At 37.4% G+C, this 13,734-nt stretch overlaps 1 protein-coding gene across 1 annotated transcript in view; it reads right to left on the bottom strand.

Annotated features, from left to right (window-relative positions):
* Positions 1-13,734, bottom strand: part of cilp2 (cartilage intermediate layer protein 2) — a 29,316-nt gene that overhangs the window by 13,679 nt on the left and 1,903 nt on the right. The window contains exons 2-4 of the mRNA XM_028444350.1: positions 8,370-8,447; positions 1,532-1,801; positions 1,084-1,266 (exon numbers count right to left, since the gene is read on the bottom strand). Coding sequence (XP_028300151.1) covers positions 1,084-1,266; positions 1,532-1,801; positions 8,370-8,447 — 531 coding nt within the window. The remainder of the gene's footprint in view (positions 1-1,083; positions 1,267-1,531; positions 1,802-8,369; positions 8,448-13,734) is intronic.

The raw sequence follows: 13,734 nt of genomic DNA, 5'->3' as shown, positions 1-13,734 counted from the left end.
ACATCCACACAAAAGATGTTAGAAAAACAACAATAATCCTGTCTTGCCTATTGTTAGAATAAAAATGAACTGCAGTAACAGCAAAACATTGTCTTACAAAGGGGACAATGCAACTTTAATGCCCCCTTAGGACATTGTTTTTCTGTGGATTTAATGGATGAAATGCTGATCCAAACTGAGGTCAGTCGGGAGAGCACTCTACATTCTGATCCCACGCACAGGAAAGGGAAATGAAGATCATCCAAATGTGGTTGCAGATTTGATGTGTTCCTTGTGCTGTTGCACCTGAAGTCCATAGACACAACTGCATAATTTCTCAACATTCAAGATACTTTAATGCTTAGCAAGCTTTCAGCAATGCAGTTTTCCATTTTTCAATGTTTTGAGGTGTTTTGAGGAGAAAATAATTCATCAAGGCGGGGAAATAGTTATTTTTTATATAAAAATGAAACACATTTTTTTTGGAGGTAAATCAAATCAATTTTACAATGTTTTCTGCTGGGTTCTCCTCTGTCATGGTAGGCTATGGGTAGCTCTGAAACCCAAACCCATCTCCTTTCCTGCCCACGTTTCCGAGACCCTCAAAAGTGTTTAAGTGGCGGCCATAATATGAATTTTCTAAAAGCTGAGGAAAGGCGGCTCAATGCTTCCTTTATAACCTTCTATAGTCTAAGAAACGCTGATGCATATTATACCAAAGGAGACCAGATAATGCTGCCCCACATACACTTGTGGCGACAACATTTAAAGGGACACGTTCATTCAAGCGTTCACAGAAACTCATGATGACTGAAAAGGGATGCATATCATGTAAGTTACCAATGCAATAATATGGCTTGAACAACTTTAAACAATCCATATCCGAACTATGAATGTTATGCGAGTGTCGCTGTCAGATTATTACGTCAGCTAGTGGAAGTGCGTCCGACTGTCAAAACGACATGATGGTCTTTCCCTAACTCCTTTTTTTTAACCCTGTGATGTCATTCACGGGATTAAGGAAAATTGGATAGGAAAGAAGATAGGAGGGACTATTTGGACGTAGCCCTGGTATTAATGAGGGCTAATGGATGTAGACATCACCTGTGCATGGAGGGGTGGAGCATTCTTGTCTTTCAGAATGGTGTCCCTGACATGCTGGCACCAGGAGAAGTGGCATTGGCTGAGCACTCATGCACTTCCTCTGTCGGACCTTCACGCCCACATCGTCACAAACCGTGGTGGAACAGGGACCCCATTCACTCCAGTTTGACCAATAACTCTGCACTAAAGAGAAAGAACAGAATGTGAGATGATTGGGACTCAGAAGTACATCCAACTAACAACAGAAACAAATTATATCAGGAGAAAATTAGTGGAGAAAGAAGTGAAAATGCTTAAGTTGGTGGATTTGCAGATATTTTTTTTTGTATTATGTGAATGTCTCTGTGGATTCGTCTGACCCTGCATGCATGTGTGCGAACTGTGAAAAGATGCTCAGATCCATAAATTGACAGCTTGTCCAACCCTGAACTGATGACATTAGCACTACCTGGGGGACACTGAAAACGGACGTGATAGTTTGAACAGATGCGGCCGTATGGCTGTTCCTTGTTGATGCACCAGAAGCCCTTCTCCAGACTGGAGTGAACTACTTCCCCGGTGTCTGACGCTTCCACCCAGTCTGTGGTCCGAGCCTCCATGGCCGTAGGCCGTGCACAAACTCTCTCTCTGTAATAGAAACGAATGGCTTCCAGACGCTCGTAGTCTCCATTCCCGCCAGGATGGTCGATGTTAAACCAAGACGTCCACTCAGTCACGCCTGGATGGATGTACATGGAGAGAGGAGATACATGCAAATGAAGAGAACAGATGGTTAGAGTGAAAACATATTATGTGAGAGAAAGAAAGCAAACAATACATGCAGCTCAGAGTGCAGAAACAGTGAGAGAACGCACAGGCTCTGGATGTGCCCTTACATGGAGTCGAGGCATGGTTCACAACCAAGTAAAAATAAGTAGGAAACAGCAGGGATGCATTAAAACTTTAGCGAAGGTCTGTAACTGCCATTTAAGAAGGTCTTTATGCACCCCAGAGAGATCTGCAAGTGTAGGTTTCTTTCCAACTCCCTAACTTACCTGATTAGATGCATTATAGCTACACTGTGTTGACTAGTCTGTAACTTGGGCCTCAGGCAAAATAAAGGAAATTAAAAACGCACACTATTATTATTTCTCAATGCACTAATAGAGATATTGTCTTTTAATGCACAACATTAAAAATAAGTCTTAAATGCTGGTAATTCTGCACTCGGAAAACATGTATAGAGTTAACGACTAAAGCCAAAGGACTGTAGCATCATATATAAACATACTGTATGTTAAGAGTTCATGTTTGACATGATTACACTCAGAGGTCAAAGTAACAGATTTCACGTTATTCACGTAAATTGTTTTTAGTACATTTGTAATTCAGTAATTTTAGTTGTTTTAGGTATGTTTTTAAAGAAATAAAGTAATTTGTATATTTCTACACCCAACCGTTACTGAGTAAATTAGTTGTTTTGTTTTTTTTTTAAATGATCAACGAACATTATGAAACTACAAAAAAATGAAATGACCAGACAGCAATCAAATGCATCACATCATATTTGACCAATCAGATTAAACGTAATGCATTGAATGTTGGTTATTTTCACATTTTTAGAGTTCATACATTTAACTATACTTAGAACCTGAGAAATTATTCATTTTGAATTGAATTTATTGGTGTTATTTTATTTAAAAACGAATTGTACATTTTGACAAACCTTTTATTTTATATAGATGCATTTGTGGAAAATAAATTAATTTCCAATTGTGCATTGATTTGGTCTCTTCCTTATTAGGTTTATACATGAGATGTTTACTCTATGCAAGGGAATCGTGGCAAGATTTATTAACAAAATAAAATGTGGGGTGTGAAAGTAACTCTTAACTTTTATTTTGTCTACTATTTAATTGAGCTACTTTTTACTTGTACTTGAGTATTTTATGTACTGCATTACGTACTTGTACTACTACTTGAGTACAATTCAAATCAAGTAACTTCTACTTGAGTCGGATATATCAGTACTCTTTACACCTCTGATTACGCTGCACAATGCTTTAGCATCCACTAAATCACAGACTCTATGTCAGCAGGTGGCAATAGGGTTCTTTGTGCATTCTTTTGTGACTCCCAGAAATGATCTCAGTGAATAATGTTCCACGGCTCACACAATAGTTACCACGTCTTGGGGGCGTGGCTTGTAAAGCGATGGAGTGTGACCACTTTTAGAACCTGATGAAACTTCACTTTCACTCCTGAATTTCATAATCCATTGATTTAAAGCTACGGTAAACACATATTGTAGTTATATTTGTAATTATAGATGTGTTTTGTGATATTTATTGTGGGAAGTTAATATTTCAACACAATCTCGCAGAGAAACGTGACACTGTCACAAAAAGGAATGATTCTGTTTTTACACAGCTTCTGCATAACTTTCGTGCATTTTCAACTTTCTACATCCTTTTCGACTTTCAAACTTTAGATTGGAAATTATGTCTTATTGTTATTATATTGGGTTAGGGTTAGATTCCAATTGACGTGGATCAGTTTGCAATTCTTTCCAAACAGCTTCAAAGAAATTTGTCTCATGCGACACAAAAAAAAGAGGAAAAAAAAACTTACAAAATTACATAAAGTCATTTTTGTGACAGTTTCATAAACTCTGTGAGACTGGGCTGAATAGTTCAATCTGAATTTTGCAAGTGCAGGATTTGAGCACCTCAAACATCTCAACAGGGATAATATTAAAACCCTTTTTTTACGAGTTAATAAAGTTTTAGGTTGAAAGTTTAAGATATTAGCTGTAGTATTGTAGGAGAATTACCTCAGGGTGTAGCTATTAAAATGCTAATACTCTGGAGCCTCTCAGTTCTGTGCTGACTCTGTGTTTAGTTCAACTGACAGATGGGCATCATTAAAAGTGAGCTGAGATCACTATTAGCATTTGTTTGCCATGTCTGCAGTGTAGCCAGCATCTATTTCTATATTATTATGATATGATGGAACTGTTCTCAGCCAGGCTCTGCTGATATAATATGAAAAGCTTTTGCATTATTTCTGAGAAAATTGATTTTTTTTATCACAACACATTGAAAGATATATCTAGGCTCTAAGGTCTATGTGTGAGTTATTGGCAAATTTTGGATTTTTGCTGTTGTCTGGAAGCACGGTTACAATGTAACGAGATGGTCTTCATTAGGGATGCACCGAAATGAAAATTTGTTGCCGAAGCCAAATGAAATATAAACGCTTGGCCGAATACCGAATGCAGTTATTACGTTTTTAGTGCCTAAATAGCCCAGAATACATTTTTAGACATGTTTTTTTTTTTAAAATAAAGTAAATATATAATTATTGAATATTCTGACATTTTTTAAATATTCTAGTAGCCTTTGCTTTTCAAAAACAGCACAGCAAAGTTTTTCATTTATATTAGGCCTTCAAATAAAACAAAACATGCATTCCAAAAAAAAAACTAAAGTGCATTAAAGGGGAGGTATGATTAAAAATATAATGGTTTTGCAACAGTGATATACATCCCTTTAGCCTCATTCAGAGGGACAAAGTCAAACAAGTTCTGTTTCCTCCCTCCCTTGTTATTCCACATTTCGTAAAAAGTCAGCTTTAAATGAGCGAGTTGGATTCCTAGAATGTGAGCTCCTCCCTCTCCAACTACCTAACAGCTAAAACTTATATACTTTATTGCCATATATGTAAATGCAAACTGCACTACTGGACGCCCAAACTGCACTGCTTTTTCTGCTGCCGATCGTATTGGGAGTCACTGCTTGAAGCCACGGCCATTGTTTACACACATCAGCTGTTAGCACTCTGTGCTAATGCTACACTAGCCTATGCAGCGAGACCCGACATCGCTTGTGAACTGAGGAGAAAACAATGGGGATGTTTACGGATTCGTGGCTCACAGCGCTAACAACGGACTTTTATGCGATGACGGATGACGGAGAGCGGAAAGGAGAGAGTCTGGCTGTGTTTGTGTGTGTGGAAAAGAGGAGCTGCTGCAGCAACGCTCACACACACTTTTCTGATTAAAAATCACTGCACGTTGCTTGATTGCGTCGTTGCGTCACACGCTACTATTCGGCCTAGATTTTAACTCACTAAACCGAAGGCCGAATGTTGCTTTTTTTTGCAATATTCGGCCGAATATATTTGGTTACCAAATCTTCGGTGCATCCCTAGTTTTCATGTCGTAAGTTTGGTTATTTGGAGCTATTACAAAATAAAATCTGCACTTAGAGTATAAACAGAGTTATTTCATTTGATAGAGGGGAATTATTGGCTAGTTAAAAGATAGTTTGAACAGGAGTTGTGATGGTCTCTGTGGAGGATTTGTGTTAAGGTCTCTATCCAGCTCTCTCTCACAGACTAAAGCTTCTCTGGCTGCTTTTCTGTCTGGCTGATCCCCTAACTCTCCTGCTGCCAGCGGCTGCACTCATTTAGTTTACGATCGTTCTTGAACAAAGCGCACACTACTTCTAACCATGACTGATCACACTGGCAACGCATGGTTCTTGTCTCACTGTTAGGAAAATGTCCTCATTGTTATAAAGTCAGGAGCAATTTATACCTTTAGATGAAGCAAAATAATAAACAAGGAAAAACAGAAAAAATTCACGATAGATCGGTGGTACAAAGCAGCTACAAAAGCGGTAATTTTATTTGATTTTATTCACAGTACTTGCCTGTAAACAGTCAAACAACTCAAAAATAGATTCAGATAATAATAGATTTCAGGAAATATCCGAAATGAGATAAGGGGCAAGTGATTAAATTTTGGGGATGATGCAGATCAATATACTGATTCTGGATCACTTTCAAAAATTGATACATCCCTATGTTCAACAATTTCAGCTTGTTCTAGAATACCTCTTTCTGGTTAGAGCAGGGGTCTGCAACCTGCGGCTCTGGAGCCTCATGTGGCTCTTTGACTCTTTTGCAATGGCTCCCTATAGCTTTAAAAAAAACCTATTGAAATAAAGAGTTGTTATTTTCCTACAGAGGCTATTATTGATTAATGACAAATAAAATCAAGATATAACAATTTGTTAACCTAAAAATAAATCACATTGTGCAATGACTCAGCACCTTCCTACTTCACTTCCTGCAACATCTACAGACCATCAACTTTCCTGCACCTGTGGCTAACCTTAAGTTTTAAATCCCTGGTAAAAAACTAAACCAACAAAAACACTATTCTGGAAGAAAATAGAGATTTTAATTGTGTGGGGACAGAGTCATTTAACCACCAATGTGCAGGTTAAATATGCATGTTTTATGTGTGGCAAGAAATGAGAAATTAGCATGTGTTGATCACATGATCATGTGTTATCAAACTTCAAGTTACTTTTTGTAGCCCTTTAAATACATTAACATTGTGTTCATGTAAACTGAGATGTGTATGAATTTGAAGATGCAGGATACTGTTTAGTTGTTATTTCTTGATGTTAATTTATTTCATTTTATTTTAATCTGTTTTTAAGTTGCCATTTACATGATCAATATAAATCAAATCATGAAATCAAACAGTATTCTATGTCATTTTAACTGTATAGAATTTCATTCACTGTATTGTCTTCATTGAGAAGGTTTTTTTTCCGGCTCCAGGAGGACTTTAATCCAGGTGAGATGAGGCAAAATGGCTCCTTTGAGAGTAAAGGTTGCAGATCCCTGGGTTAGAGGTTAGATTTTCGGCCCGAAATTTGGGCTGTGTCGGGCTGAGGCAAAAAACACAGAAACACTTCTATATTGTTGTGGTATCATTTCTAAAGTGACCACTGCTAGTAGTGAGACGGGATATGGACGGCGTTGTGTTGCCTTTTGTTGTTCAGTGTTCACATTCACTGAATATTATTTGCTGATTTTGCTCATTCTTCACTTGCTGCTGGAGCGCAGGGAACAAATATGATTGAGTGGTTCATTCAGGTCTTCGCTCCACGCACGGGCCGCCCAGTCTGGTCTCAGGTCTGCATACTGTAACGGACTGGGTTCTATGTTCTGGTTATGTTCCACGTGTGTGTAATTATTGTTAACTGATGCTGAGATTTCCCATGACCGAGAAGGCATCATGGTTACGTGCAGCAATGTGTGTCTTTGTTTACATGTGTTCTGAGTGTTGATTGGCTGGGAAGCCTGGGAAAGGGCGTAAGTGGGAAAAAGTTCTGTTCCTTTTGGCAGAGCTGTGGTGCGTATGTACGCACCCCTTCCCCCTAAGCAGCGCAAGGCACAGCATTACTAATCTACCGGCATCAATACGTTCAATAAAATTATAATTTACGTCAGGTTTGCTTCGGGCTCAGGCCTACAATTTAAGTTAATGGGTCGGGCTTTATGCTCACGGGCCCGAGTCGGGTCAGGCTGGATTTTTTGGGCCTGATCGAACCTCTACTTGTGGTGACTTTTCTACAATTCTACATTTTCGTTTTTATCCAAAGCGACATAGAACACGAGCAGTTACAGGTAAAAACCTTGCTTAACAACCTTGGATTCAAACCTGTGACCATTTCTCTGAACGATAATCCACCACCATACCTGTGCAAGATACAACATATCAATATATCGTCCTACTTTTCATTTGTTTTTATCTTTTTATAGTCCTGTTGCGTTAAAAAGGTCTTAACCAGAGTAAGTATGTAAGTAATTCCGGAGTTAAAGTCAAATTAAAACATGGGTATTTTTTCCGACTGCAATTTTGGGGTCTTTTTTCCTTTCCAAAAATAGTGTATCGTGAGCCCATTATTATCTACTTTATTGTATGGTGAACTCAGTAAATCATCCTACCCCTAATACAGAACTAAAATATGTGAACTAGAAGCTTGATATGTGTCCAACTCATGGCCCGGGGACCAAATCCGGCCCTTTGGAGCATCCAGTTTGGCCCGCAGGAGAAAGTAAAAATGACAATGAGAAAACGTGAATCATTGTGTAAATAAAATCCAACAATATTTGCAGGGTTCACAGTTTCTTACATAATCCTTCAATTTTCCTGAAATTAATAAATTATATTACCCTTAATTAAATAGAAATTGGTTACTAAATTTAGAAAATTTAAAGTGAAGATCCTGTTGGGACTGATATGCACTTATTGCTTGGATATTGTCAATTTTTTTTAATATATATATATATTGTTTATTTTACATATACATACAAGTGCAAACTATGGCACAATGTTGAAATTACTCATTTCCCTGCACTTGAGAGCAAACTGCTCTGAATTTGGCCCCTGAACTAAAATGAGGTTGACACCCCTGATCTAGAAGGAAAAGTGCTGAGCGTACCTGCTGATTGTGAGTCCGTGAACATATTTGGGACCATTCTCCTGTTCCTGTCAGGTGTGCTCCTGGCCCTCAGGGATCCTGCACGCACGCACACACACACACACACACACACACACACACACACCACACACACACAAGTAAGAACATGATTACGAAAAATATGATTATAACAATAATTCACTTATTAGTTGTTTGGTGTTTAATTGAGTGATGTGATTTCCTGGTATGAATGCAGGAATCATACTGTACTTGAATCTGTTAAGGCTGCTGTAAAATCCCACTATGATTCAAACATCAGTCACAACATTGAAAACACTACATTTGAATGTATTAGTTTGTATGTGTTTAAGTGTACAAACACTTGAATAACACAGACTTTAAGCATAAGACACACACAGACTACACACACAGACTACACACACAGACTACACACACAGACTACACACACAGACTACACACACAGACTACACACACAGACTACTTCACAGCGGTGCACTTAGACCGTCTACCTTTATCCTCTCCTGGTTTTTCCTTTTTCCATGCAACTTTTTCTTTTAACTTTGTCCTAAACTTTGCTTTTATGGCCTTCGTAAAAACTTGAAAAAATCAGAGCTTTTGTTTTTATCTCTGCGTTGACTCGAACAAGCTTTCATCACCAACTCAACTTTTCTCTTTTCATCTATTTCCCATATTCTTCATTTCCATCATTTCTTTTCTATTTATCCTAATGGAATGTCAGCGCTGATCTCCCCCTGCTTTCATTGTCTAACTCTCAAAGTCCTCGGGTCCTGTCCTCGTGTTTATCCCTTAATAGATCAACAATCAGTCAAGATGATCAAAATAAAGCCCAAGACAAATCACTCATCTGTTAAAAAGCAGCCAAGCCTGAAAACTTTCACTGATCTTGCATTCATCTCACACTTGTTTTTACTTACAAGCAAAAATGAACGTACCTATAGGTTATTGTGTCTTTTGTTTTACCTTTCTATTTTTTTTCTAATAAAGGATTTTCTGTTTTGCACTGAAAGGCTTTTTTTTTTTTTTAACGCATCACTAGTAGACCATCATAATCCGTCATGAACGTGTTCACCCAGTGCAGCACAGCAGTGATAAGTGAGATAAAAGCCAATGGAGCCTTAATAGAACCAAGCAAAATGAGACATTTTGTTTGAACAAAATAAATTAATAAAAAAGCACAGACATATTTGAGAATATTTGAGAAGCAATTTACATTTTTTGTTGATATTAGTATTACTTTATTTTATTAATATCTCATTTTACTATTTAATGTTGCCCACATTTATTCTGATTCAAGCTGCTCAATCTTTTCCACAATATAATGTGAGCATTGAGTCATTTCACGGGATGTATTAAGAAGAAACTGAACAGTGTGTTTGGGATTTGGACAGTAATTTGAAATCATATAATTGTCATCATGCATTTTATGTTCTATTAACGTCAGTATTTGTAGCACAGGTTCTGTTTGTCACTATGAGGGTCAGAGGCGAGGACTAACACGTGTTTTTGTTCAGAGGCAACTGGAGGCCTTATGTTGATGTAAGTGAAAACAAGCACACTGTACACTTGTTAATGGGAAAACAAGTCCATGTGTGGGAGTACACAATGTGCATGAGAACCCAAATGAGGATTTCAGGAAAGAAAGCTGACTTTATGAGCAAAGATTCTTCAAATCGGAGGCCGCCCGGTAGAGATCCAAAGTCCTGCTGCTTTTACAGCGATCTTCATATCTTTATTGTAATGCCAGCACATTTTCTTTTTATCCTTCAATGTTTTGATAGACCTATCAAAAGAAGAAGCATAGCTCAATTCAGTTTCTGGCTTACCAAAAAGTATAAAAAGACATTAAACTGGACCTTCTTGATTGTTTTTTCAATGCTTTGCACTTTTAAACCATTGATAGTTTTCCATATTGGCTCAGTCCGTCTGATGTACTGGACTCACTCGATAAACAGAAGCAAATGCTCCAACACTGATCTGCCCAGCAGATGTGACTCTACTCACGATTTTAGTTGAGTAAATCAAAACGAAAAAATGTTCCATAATTTTCTTTTGATTCCTGAGTTTTTTTTTTTTTTTTTTTGTCTCCACAGATAGTTTTAACACAGTTTGTGGCTACGGTTTCAATGCTAATGAGAGCACATTTACAGTTATGTTTAATTACTGTAATAATAAAATATCTAATTAAAAGGCAACATACATGATGTTAACAGCGTAAAGGTGTGAAATAGATCATAAATGTTTTCACTCCAGCATTCACTCTTCCTCTATGGGGCACCGATTGTAAAGTTGTGCAACAACATTTAGCAACAAACCATGTTTAAAAAACATGTATGAATTTGTGATATTTATTTTCTCATAAAAATATATTGTCAATGTTAAATCTAAATCTAAATCTAAATATTAAATATAAATGTAAATGTAAATGTTAAATGTAAATGTAAATGTAAATGTAAATGTAAAATGTTAAATTTTAAATGTCAAATGTAAATGTAAATGTAAATGTAAATGTTAAATGTTAAATGTAAATGTCAAATGTTAAATCTAAATCTAAATGTTAAATCTAAATCTAAATGTTAAATCTTAATGTCGTGGGTGAAACTAAATATTTAGCTAATATGCAAATTCACCGAAAGTACCAAAATAAAAGCTCATTTTGATGAATTTGCATTTTAGCTAAATATTTAGTTTCACTCGTGACATTTAGATTTAACATTTAGCATTAAACATTAACATTTAACTTTAACATTTAACATTTAACATTTAACATTTAACATTTAACATTAACATTAACATTAGCATTTAACATTAACATTAACATTAACATTTAACATTTAACATTTAACATTTAACATTAACATTTGCATTATATTTTCACAAGAAAACATTTTTTTACAAGTATCACTTCACTGTAAATCTGGTCAAAATTAAAAGTAAAAGTAAAATTGTCACATATGTGTTTTAAATGTGGTTTGTTGCTAAATGTTGCAAAAAGTTGCTGTTTATTTTAGCATACACAACTTTACAATTGGCTCTCCATATTCCTCTGTTGTGTTAATGTGTTCAAAGTGCTTCCACTTCTTCCTTAAATTGCGTTAGTGGTTGACTATCAAACCAGTGTATAACTGCCACCATCTGTTTAAACTATTCTCATCAGACGTGCTGTTGGATTGTGTCCCTCCGGGAACATCAGCATTCATTAAAACTTCTGCCAAAATGTATCTTGAAAAGCGATCTTAATAAGACAGGAGTGGCTATCAATGGATTTATGCTAGCCGTGACTCCCACTTAATGCCACATGTGCTCTGCACGCTTGTTACACCTGTGACCTTCACCTCCAAACCAATGCATGTCAGTGACATTGTTCAAGGTCAAATGTGGCAGCGTGTTACGTATCAGCAGCACATACCGTACCATTGTTCCTGTATATTTGTAGCCAGATGACAGTTAAAGTGAATTCGTTGAAGGAAAGGGGCCCATTTATTAAACACAGCATTGAAATATTTTTACCAATTTAATGTAAAATGCTAGGTTTTTTTTCCTTTTCACGTCAAAATAAAATGAAATTAACTCAACTACATTGAACTCATAACAGTATTTTTTTAAAGATGTGTGATACTGAACCCAACAGGCAAATTTGCTTTTTGATTTTTATGAGGTGACGAACAGTTTTCAGAAAGTTAAAAGAGGAGGCAGCAGGTAGCTGCAGCAGGAGCTAAATGCGGATGTAATGACCTCAGTTACAGCAGGGATCCGGCCGGGCTCCCACGGCAAACCCACACAGCTTTTTTGTGCTTCCCGTTCACACTTTATGAATTTTATAAGCCGAGGGGTTTTATTGGGGCTCTGCTTCATGCTGCTGGAATGTGAAGAAAACTGATGTTCTTTTGCATCAGGAAACACAGTTTTGTTGAAGCAAAGAGAGCAAAGCTAGCACTTGTTTCCTTATGACTGTTGAGACAAGTTTTGTTGAACTACTGTATGATCCACCTGGGGGTATTTCTATTTTGGATTTTCTTTAAAGTATGTTTGTACGGGTTGATTTTGGCCTATGAAAAGCGAGAGTTTGGACACATGGTTTTATTGCAGTCTTTTTAGGTGTCCCTAGTTGAAAGGTGAAACCACGTTTGAGTCTGTTGTGGTTGAGGATTATTGGAGTTTTGGAAACAAATAAAGTTCAGGTTGGAAGAGAAACCCAATGATGAAACAGCATCAAATAATGGCATATGTTTACAAGCAAGTGGCAAATCTCCCTGGAGGTCTATATATCCTTTGTCGACCCCGCTGTGACCCCCCCCCTCTCGTAAACATCTGACTGGGTAACCAGATACGTCATGAGGGCTCCGTTATGTGTTCCACATTAAGCCGTATGGCTCCTGAATGGCAGGCCATGTCAGGTTGGTTGTGGAAACAGACCCTATTGCTTTCCATCCATGTCATCTCCACCCACCGTAACCCTGTTGTGACAATTGCAGGCATTGTTTTATCCATCCCGCTCAGGATTTAACTGTGGTTCGTTCATGGATGGAGTTACAGCCTGGCTGCACCATTCTATGAATAAACCAAGAAGCTTTGAAAGTGACAGCTCCTCCTAACCCCTTCAGATACTGAGTGGGAGTTTCCTGCCGCTGTCAAAATCAAATAAAGAAACGCAGCTAAAAGAAGACAAATGTGGGGAGTAGGAAGGACCATCATAGATGCCAAACAGAGACTAAATTAAAAACCTGGATCCTGTTTTTGATGTGCTGACACCTCTTTTCTCCTGGTTACATCATAGGAGAAAAGAAAGCTCACAGAGACACAGAGATTTTATGGTATTTGTCTGCTTGTTGAATAGAAAAGGTGTCGTGAGGGATTGAATTTGAGAAGATGAGTGGCGTGAGCGCACGTGTGGGCCTTTGTTTGTGATGACCTCCTCGCCGTGTCATATGGAAACTGTTTATATCATGTGATGTGTGTGTAGTTACAGAGGAATCTCTTGTTTCTCTCTGCATCTGCATCGCTCCTATAACCTGAGATGTTATTCATCATCCAAAACCCATCCCAGCTCTGGAACATCTGCACTTCCTAAAAGTCAACCATAGTTCCTGACGTTAACTAATGTGGCAAATCAACCACATGATTTTAAGATTTACTAAACAAAAGATTTAAGCTCTGAGAGGAAATATCTGGTACTAATAAAAACAGTTCTGCAGTTTTGTTTTTCATTAAAACTTTTTCCTAAACAAACTCCTGGTTTTGTCTGCACCTGCCTACAGGTAAGGCCAGGCCAAATTAAAACCATCAGATTATTCTTGAAGCCAATATTTCATTGGCATTTTCAGGTCTACACGTATTAATACACATG

The sequence above is a fragment of the Gouania willdenowi genome, chromosome 4 (assembly GCF_900634775.1).
Source record: "Gouania willdenowi chromosome 4, fGouWil2.1, whole genome shotgun sequence".
Taxonomy (NCBI): domain Eukaryota; kingdom Metazoa; phylum Chordata; class Actinopteri; order Blenniiformes; family Gobiesocidae; genus Gouania; species Gouania willdenowi.
Note: the sequence above shows the minus strand (reverse complement) of the source record. Positions and strands in the feature narration are given on the sequence as shown.